This window comes from Melospiza melodia, chromosome 1, assembly GCF_035770615.1.
Source record: "Melospiza melodia melodia isolate bMelMel2 chromosome 1, bMelMel2.pri, whole genome shotgun sequence".
Taxonomy (NCBI): domain Eukaryota; kingdom Metazoa; phylum Chordata; class Aves; order Passeriformes; family Passerellidae; genus Melospiza; species Melospiza melodia.
This window is the reverse complement of record NC_086194.1, coordinates 46,362,432-46,380,408: the sequence shown is the minus strand read 5'-3', so window position 1 is coordinate 46,380,408 and position 17,977 is coordinate 46,362,432. Positions and strand designations below refer to the sequence as shown.

The following is a 17,977-nucleotide window of genomic DNA, read 5'->3' as shown; positions in this document are numbered from 1 at the left end:
GGTGAGGGCCTCAAAACTAGACACAATATTCCAGTTGTTCCTGAATGAAGAGCAGAAATAGCCAAAGCTGGGCATGGTTTTGCTAGAGGAGTATATTGTCATGCCAGCTGCTGACCCACATCTAAATTGCTGTTCATGAGGACCCCTAAGCCTTTCTCTGTTGTAATCCTCCCCACACAGATGGCACAGCCCCAGATGTTCTGTTGAAGTCATGGTAAAAGATATGCACAGCTCTCTCCTCATCCATAGATGGAATCATGTCACCACAGAAGGAAAGCAGATTAAGTTTGGAATAATTTCTTCTTGGTAAATCCATGGCAGCTGCTCCAGCCACCGTGTCTTTCATGCCTGGAACTTGCATGTGTCTGGTTTACTTAAGTGAGCCCTAACTCAATCTTACTCTACAATGGGCAGTATGTCTGGCCTTCAAACTTTCCTACTAAGCACAGACCTTGACAGCAAAGGCCAAGGCAAAGACTTTTCTTTCTACTTAGGCTCTTTGCTGGATTGTGAATCAGTCCAATGTCTTCCTTGCTGTTCTTTTCCATGTATGTCCAGAGGCTCTTCTTACTATCTTCACATTCTTCACCAGTTTCAACATCTGATGAGCTATGACCTTTCCATAATCCACACTGCCTATCCAGTAAAGGCTTCTATATTCCTCCAGGGGTAGCCAATCCTTACCTCCCATTTCCTTGCACTTATTTTGGTCTTCTTGAGGTCACACAAGAGGTCTCTTTTTAGTCCAGCTGGCCTCTTTCCATGCCCTTTTCTCTAGCATACCAAAACAAACCACTTACTTTGCAAGAAAATCTCCCCTGCCCTGTGATCTCACTTTCTGACAATACTTCAGCCACTAATGTGGTTAATGTAATTTTGAAAGGTTGAAGAATTTGACTAGCAAAAGAACATTTTGCTGTTGTGTGTTACAGCTCCACTAGATGCTTGATGGATTAGGATTGTAAAATCTTTTGTAGAATTAATAAGCCTAAAATTGCTTGCAAGGGAAAGCTTTAAAATTCTCTGCTTGAAGGCACAGCACCTCTGAGAGGAAGGGTCTGCTTTGAAAGGTCCACTCTGAGAGAGAAGAAACAGCCTTCCTGCTGCAGCTACACAGGCTGCAGTCAACAGAGTGAAACAGGTACACAAATCATCTACGTCCAATATTTCAAACACAGCTTTCACTGCAAACTTTTGCACAGCCAAGAACGAGTTATGAAAACACATTGCCTATTTTCATCAAAATTAGGAAATACCTTGGGGAAACATCCTGCTAGCTGCAGTAACTTGTCCATCTTTTTCTGGCTCACAATAATTCAATTCTAGTTTTGTAGCAGAACTACAGCATTCAAGTGAGTTCAGTGACACATATATTTAGGCTCCTGTTTAATGTCAAGTTTTTAGAGGGGATACTCGTAAAGAATGAATTTATTTATATGAGTTGTGGCTGAGAAATCATTGAGCAGTTCTTCTCATGGGGCCACTCATTTTGACTCAATATATTCAGTCATCTCTGCTGATGGGAGAACAGAACAGAGCATGGGCCAGAGTTTCATTGTTCTGTCCCTAGCACTCTCCAAGCTGAGGATGGCATTTTAGGGTACAAAAGAGCTGAATTTCAGTGGAAATGGGGATGTCAAGCTCAGAACCTATCTGAGAGGACAAAGAACAGAACAACAGATGACTCACTTTCTTCCATCAAACTTTACCTCTAACCAAAACAGAGAACAGTGAATTAGGCTATAGCAGCAGCATCAACAAGAATAATTAAAGGTAATTATATAAAATTAATTAAATAAAAAATAAATTGGCATGAGATAAATATATTTCTTTTGCCTATCAAGAAGTGTTTTGTACTGCGCAGCTCCAATTATACAGTGACTTAGAGTGCTTTGTTTTTTACATATGCATGCTTCCACTGAAATTAATGCTATTACTGGTAGGAAGTTACCTAATTTGAAATAATAGCACTACACAGAATGCCTGAAGTTACTCATTTGTGCATGCTTTTGCAGGCTGGAAATCTACAGCAGCACTTTACCACTTGCTCTGAGCCAGTTAATACTCATGCAATAAAAACCTTTGTATGAACATATACAGGAAGGGCAACTCACGGTGAGAAACCAAGTACTGACAAGGCAGGAAAATTCAGGCTTACTCAATGTAATGTTCCACCATCACGTCAATGTCCATTAATACTCTTATGAGTCAAATGAAATATGAAAGATTTTAACAGAAATAAATAAGGCTTACTTGTGTTTAGTCATCTTTAGATCATGGCAAAAATGGCTGAAGAACCTTGCATAGAATAAGTGCATAACTGCGTGCTCCTTTCCTCCGATGTACAAATCCACAGGCATCCAGTAGTCTGCTAAGTCACTATTAAAGGGTCTGAAAAAACACAATTATAGGGAAAAATCCACTGTTGAAAAGAAAGATCAGCACCACAAAAGTAGCTCATCATCCTTAACTGGACAATACTGTTTAGTGAGAGCAATACACGTGTAATAAAACTTTCATTTTACTATCAGATCTTTTTATTTTTCTAAGAAGTAAAATGCTTATTATAGACAAAAAATAAGTTTCTGCTGAGATGTAGATCTACAAAAAGATTATTTACCTGTTTTTCAGGCAAGCAATTACCTGAGAAAGCAATGAAAATGCTTGACTGCTCTTTAAATGATTTTTTTGTAAATACCCTGTGGCTGGCTTTAAATTTTTTAGTATTTATCAAGCTTTATATACAAATATATTAGAATGAAAGACAAAAGACATGACCACTTAAAACCAGTTTTTTAAATTGACGGTTTGCATTGCTGCCGTTAGGGGGCAATGGTGCAGTTCAAGGCTGCAGAATCCTCTGTCGAGTGAGATGGGTCACAGCACTACAAGTGAAGGATGCTCATGAAATGACAATAAATTTGCCATTTACAGCATATTTACATATCGTTGGAGGTCACCTGAATGGTTTCCCAGCATTGCTTATTGCTTCATTGCATATTTCCATGTCTCTGTAGTGGGCCCCCAAAATACAATTTGTACAGAAGCGTTTCTCTAATGCAGGCTTCAATCCCCTGCTCCAACAAATTTATTTGTTTTGTCTGTCTGTCTGATTATTCCATCTGTAATTTTTGTTACATCAACACTTCCTTCGTCACAGATGAGCCCAGAAGCAAATAATGATCTGGGATTCATGTCTTTGGTGGAACAAATCAAACCTAACTTGTTCATAGGGTTCCAGAATCAACAGAGTAATTCTCCTGAATGGTAGACCAGTGAAATATGGTTTATGGAAATGAAGGGTTTACATATGCATAGCTTAGTTAAAAGAACTAACTAAATAAATCAAATGCAGGCAGCAATTTAGTGCAGAAGTCCATATAAATGTTCTCATTTCAGTGTAAAACAGATTAGACTACACTAAGCTGTTACTTTGACAGTTGGATGTTACATCTGACTATTTATTCTTCAACTTCTGGAAAAGTCCCTCTTGCCCACACACAAAAAAAACTTCAACTGTAATGGAGAGGAAGCAATCTGCCTAACTCAGTAATAGCAGTAATATATTCATGCTAGCACTAGAAAATAATTAAAACTGGCATAAAATAAAAGAGTTCACAGAAGATTTTTCTCTAGTTTAACCAAACTAGTGCTGCCAATACAAAAAAATAATTGGCCCAGCAATACTAAGTCACTGAGTATATGCAGTATGCTTCCAGACACTGCTCTGCACAATAAATAAACAAATACATGCCCAAACAGCCCATCATGTGGTATCAATGTTTTAAAATGTCATTCTTCCTGTCCTCCTCAGACTACATAGGGATGTTGCACTAATTCCTCTTTGGGAAAAAAAAGTGCTATCAAGTAGTGCTACTACAGCCACACTATGAAGCAGAAAAGCAGCTAAATAACTATATCTGTCTTCCCACACTCTCCATGCTGCAGACACTAGGCCATAGCACATGAAAAACCTCATTTCATTAATAATGCATGCAGTGGAAGTGCTGACACAGCAGGACATTGCTGTGATGCCTCTTCACTTTAGGTCTGCACACAAGAAAATGGCAAGAGTCACTAGAATTTAAAAGGAGAGAAGGGAAGGTTCCAGCTTGGCAGCTGCATATCACACTGGACTATTCCTCTTCTTACCATTGGAACAGCACTGCCTGTCCACACACTGAGCTACTCACTGCATTGCCAGGGAGGCTACACTCCATGCAATTTACCAGTCTGAAGCCATGGCAGGCTGTCATTCCTGATGGCATGGCCCACTAAGGACTTCAGCTCCTCAGCTGAACATTTTCTCTGAGCCCTGCCCCATAATTCCCATTCATGCAAATTTCTGCTCCTTGTCCTGTGGTTCCTGTGCTTGCATAGTTGTGCTTATGCATCCTGCTCTTCTAGATCTCCTGACACAGGAGCAATCAAATACCACATTTTTAGACCAGCTCCAGATATTGTCCTGATTTTAGCTGCGATAGAGTTCTTTTTCTTCTGAATAACTGGTACAGTGCTGTGCTGTGAATTCAGTATGAGAATAATGTTGATAACACACAGATGTTCTGGTTGTTGCTGAGCAGTGTGTACTGTAAGCCAAGGATTTCTTGGTCTCTCCTGCTCTGCCAGAGAGCACGTGTACAAAGAAACTGGGAGGAAGCACAGCCAGGAAGGCTGACCCAGACTGGCCAAAGGGATATCCCATACCATGGACTGTCATCCCAGTAGACAAACTGGGAGGGTTGGCTGGGAGATGCCAATTGCTGCTATGGGATGGGCAGTAGTCAGCAGCTGGTGAGCAATTATACAGCGCATCACTTATTTTTCCTGGTTTTTCTCTCTCTCTTTCTCCCTCTCCTTTTCATTATAATTATTATTATACTTTGTTTCAGTTATTAAACTGTTCTTATCTAAGCCATGATTTTTACTACTTTTTTCTCCTCCTAACTGTCCTTCCCAGCCCACAGGGTGTGTGTGGGGAGTGGTACTTAAATGCCAGCTGGGGTTAAACCACACCCACCAACCCTGTGCTGTGCTCAGGCCCAAAGGGCAGGCACACGATGAGGGCAGTGCAGGGATTTACCCTGCCAGCACACTGCAGCTAGAAGCACCTGAGTGTGTGGTCTCTTTGTTCCCTTGTGTTCTGTGCAGCAGGCTTGTTCCCAGTGGCCCTGTGCCACTCACCTGTCACTGTTGTGAGGGTCAGTGTACCTCAGGTAGTACCAAGCAGAATCAACAAAGGTATCCATGGTATCGACTTCTCGCCGTGCTGCTGCCTTGCACCTGAGCAAGAGGGGAGAAAAGCTTCTTTTAGATAAGTGACAAGCTTGGAAAAAAAACCCAAAAAAAACATGGACAGAGTGGCCATAAAGACATTTAGATTGAAAACTGAGGAGTCTGAAGAGTGACATGTTCAGAAAAAGTCCAACAACCATAACAGGACTGACTTCCCTCTCCCTCCCACAACATAGCAAAAGCAAGCTGAAAGGAAGCCTGAGCATTCATCATATCCAGCAAGAGCAGAAGATGGCACTGCACTGGACAGCCCTCTCAATCTTGGAATTTTTTAGAATTGTCATTTTAAAAGCTACAAAGCACAGACAAGCATACTTTGCCATCAAGTTAATGGGTACTGAATATAGATCACACTCGTTAGGTACCAGCAGATTTAGCAGAAAGGTCAGGTGGTTGCCTCTCACTGATTGCCCGTACAAAATGGTCTTTGCAGATTCCATTTATTATCTCTAGAAAAAATTAACTTAGTTTAATTTCAGCTTTCACTGAAATCAAATCTCTTCTAGACCTTGTAGCACAATTTTAATTTGTGATTACAGCAAATTGATTTTTGCTTGTAATTATATTGGCAGCCCTAAGGAACAGTTTCAAAATAGATTTTAGGAGCTCAGGTTACTTTCTGTTAATTTCTCCTTGAATATTCGTTGTTTGTATGAGCCAATAATGACATTTAATAAACTTCCATTTGTTGTAAATGATCCCTCTTAAAACTCTTACTATTAAAACAATGGGATTATTCTAAAGTCAACGAAACTTTGCAATCTGTGACACTCTAGTGCATAAATGACACTGATTATATGTAAGAAATGTACACAGTTAATAATTGCATGCAAGTTTAAATGTATGTATATAGTAGTAGTAAGTACACATAATGAATGGGGACTGGCTATTTCATATTTACTAACTGCACATTCAGTCTCTGATCAGTCTTGATGAGTGAGCTGCAACATGTATCTCTGCTTGTCTGCCGCCGGATACTTCAGCTTGGCTTGCCAAGGCAAGTTTACAAGAGCATCACCACTTAACATTTTTCTTCATTGTGTCTCTGTACGTCGTCTTCCTCTACATGCAAGTTTTTCTTCCAATGAGACTAATGTAATAAAGGATTTTCACATCTAACTGCTTTTTAGTGTAGAAAAATATTTTTTTCAAATTGCACATGTAAACAAAGACTCAGCCAATGTAAAATAATGGCTTTTCTGTCAAATGTTAAGAATACTTTACAGTCATTGAACCATAATTACATCTGCTTCATGCCTCTGTGCTCTAAATGGACATGGCTCACTAACAGAGAGCCAGCAGGGGCATCTTTCAGAGTTTATACAATTTATATCAATACTGTGATTACAGGATCTCATTAGACAATCTTCAGACGACTAACACAATTACTGGACTTGTATTACAAAGAATAACTTGGGCATCTCCTCCCATTTATGATTGTTAACATTATTGTCACCCAAATACTCAGACTTTTGTATCTTTCCATCTGGCTTCCCTTATAGATATTAAATGAAACTAATAAAAAACCATATTACTGGAGAGAAGAACTAAAGGAAGGGATGATGTCACTTCTTGGAGCAAGGAAAAGCAAGGATAACTGCACACAGAAGTAATAGCTCAAATGATTTGAAACTGTAGCAGACAAGGACGAGCAATACTGATGATAGCTGTCAAAAAGGTGAAAATTAGGAAGACAAATAAAGATGATAATTTAAAAAGTTAATTTCAGCAAACTACTACATTTTAGGCTAAGAAACTAATCCTGTGTGACTTTTATTTCTGACTAAACAAATGCCTTTGATTAACTTCCCTGCAGAGCAGCCACAATAACTATCCAGAAACTGTAAGGATTTCCTATACATCAAAAGTGTGTTATCGTCTGGTAAACAAAACAGTAACTTTTAACTAAGGTTAAAAACTGGGGGGTTAAAAGTTGGGGGAAGCCAAGAGTGCACACAGTGACTTTCAGTCACAACAGCAAAATTTTTGAGTTTAAATTAGGAATTGTAGACCAAGGCTTTTCTGGGGGTTTTACTAAACCTGTGGATTTTATTCAGTAAGGCTTCACTGCAAAGGTCACACTTTAAAATACACTACTATGTGCAATTTCAATAGGCACATCTGAGAGGAAATTTTCTATGCAGAAACATGGGAGTAAAGGTCTGTTTTGCAAAAAATTACATGTTATCAACAAAGTTTAAAACATATGTTTCCAGAGAACCATGGAACTGCTGATATTAAAATAAATTTAGATGTTATGAATCTGCTGAAATATCAGTGAGAGCCCTATTGCCATTTATATGTCTGATTTCCCTACCTGGCATCCTGACAACATGCTTCCCATTAGTTTGGTCAGGCTACTAAGACCAGCAATGCATTGCACTGCTGATGAGAAAATTCTCTGGGATACTTTATGTTCTACCAGTTCCTCCCACAGAACCCACAGACAAACTTCAGTGTACAGAGTATCTATGCAGTCCTCAAGATTACACAACTGATTTTTACAACATATCTCTCACTACATCATTTAGACTTTTTACTTCTTGAACAGATGGACCTCAAACAATAAGGATTACAGTGATAACAGGATGCATTTACTTTCAAATCTGAATTACATGTTATCTGTAAGGTACAGTCTCCTGATAAAGATTTATATAGCTGAGAGAACACTTTATTGTTGACTATTGCAAAAAAATAAAGACAATGTTAGTTTCCTTAACAAGAGGACTAATTCAGTAATCATTATAAGCTTTATATGAACACTGATGAAAGACAATTAGAATAACTGTAATAAATGAAGTGATAAATACTGTAAAGAAAAGGAAAATGGAGAAAATTATTCTGTTTTTCCTTTTTTTCTCTCCTCTAACTTAAAACCAGTGAGTTTTAACTTGCTTTATGAAAAAACAGCAGTAGGCATTGAGTGTTGCAAAACAAAGGAGTTTTACAGAGTGTATAAGAAAAAAATCCCTGTTTATGAAAAAACAGCAGCAGGCATTGAGTGTTGCAAAAAAAGGTGTTTTAGAGAGTGTATAAGAAAAAAATTCCTGAGCTGGGTCAAACGAAACATTATTTTGGAGTAGTATCCTGTCTCAGAGCAGTCACTTGCCAACACTTTGGGTATCACTGACATATTTTATGAAAAATCCTTTCGCTAGGATCTTTTCTCCTGAGAAGCTGAGACGCCTCAGAAAGTAAATGCAAACAATAATTATCTGCTGCTGTGGAATGCAACAGGTGCATCTTTGATTGGTCTCATGTGGTTGTTTTCAATTAATGGCCAATCACAGTCCAGCTGTCTCAGACTCTCTGGTCAGTCACAAGATTTTATTATCATTCCATTCTATTATTTCAAGACTTCTGATGAAATTCTTTCTTCTATTCTTTTAGTATAGTTTTAATATATAATTTTTATAATTTTCTTTTAATATAATATATATTATAAAATAATAAATCATCCTTCTGAAACATGGAGTCAAGATTCTTGTCTTTTCCCTTGTCCTGGGACCCCTGTGAACACCACCACACACTTTGGGAAAGCGCACAAGGAACAGGCAGGTGCAAAGTGATCTCTCCCAGCAGACACAGCACTGACTTACTTTGGACAGGAACAGTTCACCCACTCTGGGGCACTCTCCAAAGGTGAGGCTCCCTTTCCTGTGAAGGTGGTGACATTGGGCAGCATCACAGGTAAGTCCCCGTAAGGCACGGGCACAGCGCCGCACGCCGGGCAGTGAATGATGGGGATGGGCGTTCCCCAGTAGCGCTGTCGAGATATTAACCAGTCTCTCAACTTGTCACTTGTTAGGTCTCCACCTATCCTTTTATTTTTGGCCTGCTGAGTAATAGCTTTTAAAGCCTCCTGCCGAGTCATGCCAGTGATCTGATTGAAAAAGAAACAAAAAATGAGACGTGGAAAAGGAAAGAAAAAATTATAGGTGCTGTCAGTGGAAGTGCAAGAACAAACAAAACCAGTCAGTTTTCTGGGAGGCAAATAAAATAATAAGTTCCCTCTTACCTCTGGTTAACATCCTGCTATCCAAGAGACTATTCACATACCAGCTGCTCATTTGAACCTTCTTGCTTAAAGGATTATGTTCTTCATGATCTGAATAGAACAAGGCTGAGAAAGAGTCATGTAGACCCCTTCAGCCATTACTGGCAGATACTTGAATTTACTGCTGATATCTTTATCAGTTGCTGTATGCCAAAACTTTCAGAATTCTATCACAAACTTAAGGTAGAGACTAAGGAAATACATAAGAAAACTGCTTTCCCTCTCCTGTGTTCACTTCAGCATTTTCTATTCTTGCTTTCACATCCTTTTTAACCACTTAGACCCTATCTGGGAAGTAATGCGTCTGCTATTAAAACACATATTTTCAAGAGCTAGATCTAAAGATAAGATTCCTATGTCTCTTGAGGCATCCATGATACCACAAAGGCTGAAGCCACATTTCAATGAATTTATGGAAGAAGGATTAGTATGTTCACGTTTAGGTTAATATTCTATCGAGGTTATGAAATAAGAATCAACTTTTAACATGGGTTAAATTATTCAGTTTCCATTATAGAACTGAAACCAATAGAGAGGAAAGTTCAACCTTCCTCTCCTGTACAAAAGGAAAAAACTTATTTTATTGCTACAGCAGGGTGAACATGTTTCATCATTAAATTATTCCCAGAAATTTGGTAGCATAAGCTTGGCTTGATTTAAAACAAACAAACAAAAAAATCCCTTTAATCATACAAAATATTTGGCACTCTTGAGAAAACAGATTTAGTCTGCATTGTTACTGTAAGCTGGAAATAAATCCATACTTGTATACCCACCTCTGCAGAATTAATGACCTTCTCCAAACCATTTGGCAATGTCTCAATGACTTCAGTGAAAGAAATGCCCAAATTCTTAGCTACTGCAGCATCTTCTGCACTAGTACTAGGAATTCCTAGAAGAGATGAAAAACCATTTCATTTCTATGGCACTGTCTTTATAATGACTTATATTTTCCTAAAAGAGTTAAAGTAAATTGTTTAAGAACAGTAAAAATGTTTTTGTGTTCTTTATGCAATGAAATTCAAACAGCAATAATTACAACTTAGTAATTTCTCAGTTCCTCTGTATTTCAAATGTTCATCAATGTCCTGTCCTTCTTTCAGAAAAATGTGAAAATCTGATGGTACTGAAAAAACTAAAGCCGTAAAAATTGGATAGAATTACAGAATTTTCAATATAACCATATTATCTAAATATAATATATTTAAACAATACAAAATTTATTTATATTAGCTAATATGATAATCAAAGACTCAACAAAGAGGAGAGTCTTCCTGTTTCAATATTAATTTATCTCTAATTTCATAGAATTATGAAATAATAGAATATTATTAGAATTAGAAGTCATCTAAATTCACCATAATGCAACAGTCTCAAACATTACTATCCCTTTAATTTACTATGAAAGACATGATTTGTTTATAAACTCAGGGAAACTATTAAAATAACATCAGTTTGCTATTCAAACTATAACTAGTGAGAACACTTCCTACAGCTATTCAGATGAGTTACACAACTCACACTATTTAAAGCTCCCAAAGCTCTCCTTCCCTCTGCATTTTATTATTTGGGACAGTCATGCATTTTAATTCTGCTCTGGAGGGTTTAGCAGTGAGTTAAGAAATTTCTTAGCTTGTTTTATTGTCACATGTATTCTGAAAAAATATTAAGATACCATCAGATTTATTATTTACACAGAGATACATCTTTCTGCACATTTTCCCCCTTCAATGATAATTTAATCAATAATTTGAACTATCTTGCAATTACTGGCATCTTTAAAAGGCAAAGAAACTTATTCCAATGAGACAATGCCAGCATTAAGTTGGTGAAAACTACACACAAAAGTTCTCAAATATTTGCCGAGCACATTGGAATTATTAACTAAACCAGCTTAACAATTGTCTTAGTTCAGGCAGTGAAATGCCAGCTATACTTTAACTCTGCCAATATGTGGAAGTTTGGAAGCAGATGTCTAAAGAAAATCAAACAAAACTCCCCTGTGACAAATACTCCCTTAACTAGAAAAACGAAAAATTGCTATTTTATCTTCCCAGCAGATGTACACTCTTGCCATTTTAAGAACAATATTTGTATTTTAATTTGTCAGAGAGCCCTGCAGTCTGCAACAGGTGACTTCACAATATGCTCTACAAACGGAAAAAAGCAGCTTCCACTTTTTGGTCTGCTTCCTTTTGGAAAGATGATGCTATTAATGTACACTGGCAAAGCTCAACAGCTGGCACCCTCAGCTTCCCATGAAGAGCTGGGCTGTTTCCAGCAGACATAAGGCCAAGGTATGTGCCAGCAAACTGCAAGATTTTAAGGAAAATTAAGATTAGGTATCTCAATCATTTGGCTTCTCCAGTATGAGGAAAACCTTTGTTTGTCAAAACCAGAATCAAATCTAAAGTGTAAGATGTGGGCATGTTATAAGCAAATACAGCCCAAATGGGTAATTTCCATCAGCCCTGTGAGGGTCATCCAAGACATTTTTGCACATTCAGCTGGTTTACTTCAGTCCAGTTGTGCAAGAATAGCCAATACTGGCAGCAGTGAAAGCAGCAGCCCCAGGACAGGAAAGAAGTATCAACTATAGGGAGGCAACAACAGGAGTTAAGAGATAAGGAATGCACTGGAAAAAGGGAAGAAGACATAAATTATTTCCCTTTAGGACTGGCATAGAACATTGCCTTCTCAATGCAGCTGAGCCCATGGCAAAGCACAAGAGTAAACTGAGAGTTTGGTGGGTGCAAATTAAAATGGATATGGTTTTTAAAACTTAGTACAATTTCTACTTTGACTTATTCAGACAATCATATTATCCAAGAGGATGTACTTAGCTGCCCAGTTTTGGGACCAAGCTCCATGTCCAGGAAAGGAGTAAGACAGGAGCTTCATAGGACAACTTTGAGAACAGAAGCTCACTGCAGGTGATTCAGCACCCTCTAGCAACACCCTCCCCCTCCACTTACCCACCCTCAACTCCAAATCAGGTGCCATAATTATGGGAATGCTACCTTGAGAGATAAAGGATCCAAGATAATTGTCCAAGACTACCTCAAAACAATTATTACCTATCCTGAACTATTTTACTGGCCTCAAAACAAATATTACTAGATAAAAGTCAAAGTTGGAAGTTTTGTAAATTTACTATCTGAAGCATTTCTCTATAAGCATGTCCATAATTTATGTAAACTTTAGACACACAAAAAAGTCCAAAAGTTAGGGTTGTTTGCCAAAAAATAGTAGTTCTGTTTTGATTAAGGATGGTGAGAGAAAGCCAAACACATATGTTGTATGTAACAAATTTTCTTAAGATTTGCAGATCCTCAAACTTAGCTCATTAAATGGACTAATTTTATAATATTTCCATTTAATATGCTGTAAATCTCTTCACCCACATAGATTCCACATAGCTTCTTTTCCCTTCCTTCTTCCCTAATGGAGAATAGAAATCCAAAATCTAGGAGAGAGAGCCTCTGTTTTCAAATATTTACTACACCAGTATCTTGTGTTCCAATACAGCAACTGAAAAGCATACTATTCCACTTAAATATTTAATGCCACATACCTATTTTAGTATCAAGATAATTATCAAAATTGGTTTTTCCTGAGATGACTATAGGAATCTCCTGATTGGTAAGCAAATTCACAGCTGTCACTGAAGTAAGTGAGTCTGAAAACAAATGTAATGATATGGTAAGTAAAATATAACAGAAGATATGCTAAGAACATCACTTAACATTACAAAGCAGTTTATCTTCAACTTACATGAATTTTAAGTAACAGTTTTCTTTAAAAAAAGAAAGTGACAAACCTACTCACATTTCAAAAAAACTCAGATGTATTAAAATGCTCAGTCAGATTGATAAATTATCATGATTAGAAAACATACTTATAACAAGCACCTCTATAAAAACTGAGTAAGATTTGGATTATAACAAAAAAATTGAGTTTTTGATCAAAATACAGGCCACTGCAAAGTTGTACAAATTGGTTTTATTAAGCCCTGAATTATGTACTAGCATACAATGCTACAAAATTCTATCAAAAATCAGATAAAATCGCAGGGGAGCATATATCCTTATGATTTAATTTCTTACAGAAAAACTTCAAAGCATATGACATCTTATTTTTCTAACCTGTGTTAAAAAGCCACCTAAGTAACCTACTGATTTCCAAACAGGATATTCACATTCATATTCCAGATGAGGAACCCAATGTCCAAGCAAGGGGAAACAGGAGAGGAGAGAATTAAGGGTGAGAACTAATAAACTGAAATTGATGTACAATGTGCAGATTGGGAGACTCAGCAAGAAGAAATCCAAATCTGAACACTCCAAATTTTGAGGATTTGATCACCAGATCTCAATTTTGGTCTATTTCTAACTTTTTCAGTGCCTTTAAGTTGATGATAATTACAATCATTAAAATATGGGTTGCTAAGAGCTTCCTTTCACCTTCTTCATAGCTAAGCTGAGGCTATGAAGGCTTGCATTGCAATGCATAAAATCTGCTTGAAGTAAAGAAACAGCAATTTTGAAAACAGGGCTGTTGTATCTCATCACACTTCTTAACACAAATGATACATTTTATTTCTGATTACTACTTTTCCAAATTTTAGGTGTCTGAGGTATTCATATTACAAAGAAAATTTCTACATTCCAACCACCACACACAGCTTTCCTGTGTTTAAAAAAGTACAAAAGGGACAATTTCATTTTTTAAAAGCAACTAACCAAGAAGCGTCATGAGCAGGAAGCTGAGTGGGCAGGACACTGCTTTTAAAAATAACTTCTCTCTTCCACCCAGCAATAATATTCATTTTTATGCTGGAACCCAAAATAATAACTGCAGTTGATGAAGGTGCTCTTTGCTGTGCTCATTTGCTCACATCATTATCATCATAACCAAAGAGAGAGAGTGGTACAGGTACAAGTGTAAGACAATGTATGCAGAATATTATCATGAGATAATGAACAATGTAATGGTCAAGTCTTTATCTCAAGTACCTCCTGCTCCCCAAACCATTAGACTTACCAGATTCTAAATTAATACATATTTTTCTAGGCAAAAAAAAAAAAATTAAATTGAATGTTTGACAACTGGTTGTTCTATTTATTTAAATAATAGTAGCCTAAAATACAGACATGTACTTCAAGACTAAAGGTTTTAAAGCTTTCAGTTACTCAGCTATACAATTGCTTATTTTTCTCTCCTAGAAAACATAAAAACATACCCTCCTAATTATTTAAATGAGAACACAGTGAAGAAAGAGAATTGCAAGACTATGCCCATTTAAATGAGAACACAGTGAAAAAAGAGAATTGCAAGACTATGCCCATTGAAAAGAAAACAATTACATTTAATCAAATTAAAATTTCTGTGTTACTGAGGAATTTTTTTATAAAAGTCTTGGTTAATGTGAAAATAGGGTCTACATAAGGCCATCCAAAATGTCTTTTTTTTAAATGGCATTTTTGGCCTTTCATATGTAAAACGCCAATCTCAGCTAATTTCAACTGAAGAATGTCTGTAAGTATATTCACAAAAAGCAGGAGTATACAATAGCAGAGTTATGTGAAATTGTGTCTCTTTTTTGAAGACTTTTGGTTGTCATCATTTCAATTCAGAGTTTCTTAATTTAACTCGGCCAAAAGCTTTAAGCTTATTGTTAACAGACACACAAAAAAACTTTTGCAAGTATTTCCACTTAAAAACCAATATAAAAATATAACATTGTCCTTATTAAAAGCAAATTTTGCACTTCTGTGGTTTGGCATAAAGCACAAGATCCAACAAAGGTACAGGCACATGCATGAATGTGTGTTTGTGCAGTTAGTGCTTTGATTTGGTTCAACTGCAAGAACTGCAAATTTGTTCTCCAAAATTCTCCAAGCTTTTCTCACCTCTTAGACCAGGGATTTATGTACTCAACACAGTCAGGATCCATGTTTCTTTCTACTAGCAAGCAAACTTTTTTAAGGTAGAAAAAAAGTACCTAAAAAAGCAGGTTCTGTACAATCAACACAATTTACCACAAGATGCTGCTGAAATCAGATGTTATCCAGACAATCTTATCTTTACCAGTAAGGGAAAAAGAAAATATTGAACACCAGCCTGAAGTAGAGACAAAACACATTATATTTACTCTTGTCATGTCCAGGTTTTCCAAACAATAAAAAAATACTAGACCATGGATGCTAAATACAGGCAGAATTGGTGGTTGGAGACTTCAGGAAAGCAGTTAACAACAATTAAAACATTATCAGTTGACTGTGCAAGTCATGAACTGCCACAGGGATACTCTGAATTTACTCCATTGGAGCCTTATATTAACAAAGGATCTGCATAGCAGAGTATTATTTTACAATCTATCAGTGATCCACTTTGCTATGTATTAGTGATAAAACCAGATAAATTGTTTTTATTTAAAAAACAATTTTAAAAATAAAGTAAAAAATTAGTGATATATTGACCTCTTTAGAGTCCTTATGACAGGAAGAAATAATTTCTGGTGCAAGAATTAGTTCTGCTGTCTTTGTGCTAATGACACATACCTTATAGACATGAGATTTTCCAATGGGCTGACACAGTCAAATTTGGACTATTCATTTCTGGTGGATGAGGAAACAAGAATCTGTTCCATTGCCTTTATATACTGTGAAGTGTAACAACTATTATAAAAAGAAGAATTCCAGCATAGCTGCTCTTGCCACATCTGAAGCCAGGACAGGCTGATGTGACACTGTGTGACATAGCAAGAATCAAAGGCCTGCTTGCTCTCAACAGGAACAGCTCCTGCTCAGCTTGATGCACATTCTCTAAAAATCATTCTCTATAATTGTTGCTCTTCTACAACAAATTGCAGTATGAGAAAAATACCACCTTTCCCTGGGATGAACTCCCTCTGAAAGACTTCCTTGAGACTGCTATTCCCATGCAGCAGTCTGTGAGTTGGTAAGATATATAAATGGGAAGCTCCATAAATGGCTTCAGGTGTATAGGTGTAAGCTGCTAGTTTCTCTTCTGTTACTTTGCCATTCACCTGAAAAAGAGCAGAAAAAAAATCCCACTGGCTGTGCAGTGCTTATAGATTTCCCTTCCTTTTCCCACAGCTAACGAGCCTACATCACCCTACAGAAACACACAGATCCAAACAGCAAAGCCAGACACATTCCCACTATAGAAATTTTCCAGAATTAAACCTTGACAAAACTTACTTTTAGGCCTTGAGAAAGTTGTTTTACAGTCTTGCCTTAGTTTATCCAAATATAACTATAAAAATATAATTCTAATCCCATATGTAATATTGCACTGTGCTACTGAGATAGACTCAATCCCTGGCTAAGCCACCCAGAATCCTTCTATTCACTTTTAATATGCATGCCTTGTTTCCAAGAAACTGGAGGGAGATGTTGCCTCTGAAAGGAATTTAGGATTTTCTCAGCTACAATATGACTTTACATCATACTTCTCTGATGAAGAAAATGCTGTAAATTATAAATAATAATAAATAAATAATAAAATATAGAAATAAATAATAATTAATGATACTAAAGAACAAATAATACAAATAAACAATAAATTAAAAAGAAATAAAATAATTAAAGGTGGCACAACAAACAATTGGACATAAAATGGAAATAGTAAACTTCAAACACTTTTACAGAATTACCACCTGGTACTATCAACAATGTTTATATCTTAGATGAACTAACTGTGGAGTATATGGGGGTCTTGGAAGGAGATTTTTCCATAATAAGTATTGATATAAATTTTCAGAAGCAATTGATAAAAACAACTTTAAAACAGTTATTTATACAAATACAAGTACTGCATCCTTAAGCAGGGTGCAAATCAGAGGTATTTAAAAGGTTTAATTTGTCTCAATTTGAAGTTCTGAAAAACTCAGTACTTTAAAATGAGAAGTCACTTTTAGAATGTTAGCCCAGAGTAAATAATCACAATAAAGCATCAAAGTACAAGGGCTGAAATTTGATCAGGGTCTGTGAAAATGTCTTCTGCCACTACCATATTCATGGAGCCTTGCCCATCTCTTGACAAAAAAGGGAAATCTGAAGCCCTTCTGCAGATAATGAGATTTTTTTTTTCAGTTTCCTTTTCCTTCCTCTCCTTTCTTTCTATCTAGACTTCTCTGTAGCTCCATCACTACCTAATGGTGCGGTTTCCATTATTTTAATTATGGGAAATAGTAAGTGAAATAATGGACAAATGTTGGCGAAACAATTTGCCTGAGGTCAGCCTGGGTCTGGCAGAGAAGGTGCCATTCAGAGAAAAGCAAATGCCCAGCTAGACCCTAGCTGACATGTGCAGTGCCACTTGACAGTGCACCTGGCACAAATGTTGTGGCTTTTAGGGAAGCTTATTAGCTGGCATGTATTTTGGCATAAATACACACAGCCAATTTGCATCCACTTGAACACACAAACCCTTTCCTAAGGAGGGTAGCAGGGAGCATCTCTTCAACCCTCAAGTGCTGTTCTCCAGGAATCTGTGCTGGTCCGTGCATGAATATAATAATCATCTTTTTTAGGAGGTTTCAAGCTTTTAAGATCTGGGAATCCATTCTCATCACACATTTCAGGGGCTGCAGTTGGC

At 36.9% G+C, this 17,977-nt stretch overlaps 1 protein-coding gene across 1 annotated transcript in view; it reads right to left on the bottom strand.

The window, feature by feature from the left end:
• LARS2 (leucyl-tRNA synthetase 2, mitochondrial) overlaps nt 1-17,977 on the bottom strand; it is an 83,969-nt gene that overhangs the window by 25,423 nt on the left and 40,569 nt on the right. Inside the window, exons 9-14 of the mRNA XM_063156601.1 lie at nt 16,244-16,403; nt 12,927-13,031; nt 10,129-10,244; nt 8,895-9,178; nt 5,185-5,283; nt 2,254-2,391 (exon numbers count right to left, since the gene is read on the bottom strand). Coding sequence (XP_063012671.1) covers nt 2,254-2,391; nt 5,185-5,283; nt 8,895-9,178; nt 10,129-10,244; nt 12,927-13,031; nt 16,244-16,403 — 902 coding nt within the window. The remainder of the gene's footprint in view (nt 1-2,253; nt 2,392-5,184; nt 5,284-8,894; nt 9,179-10,128; nt 10,245-12,926; nt 13,032-16,243; nt 16,404-17,977) is intronic.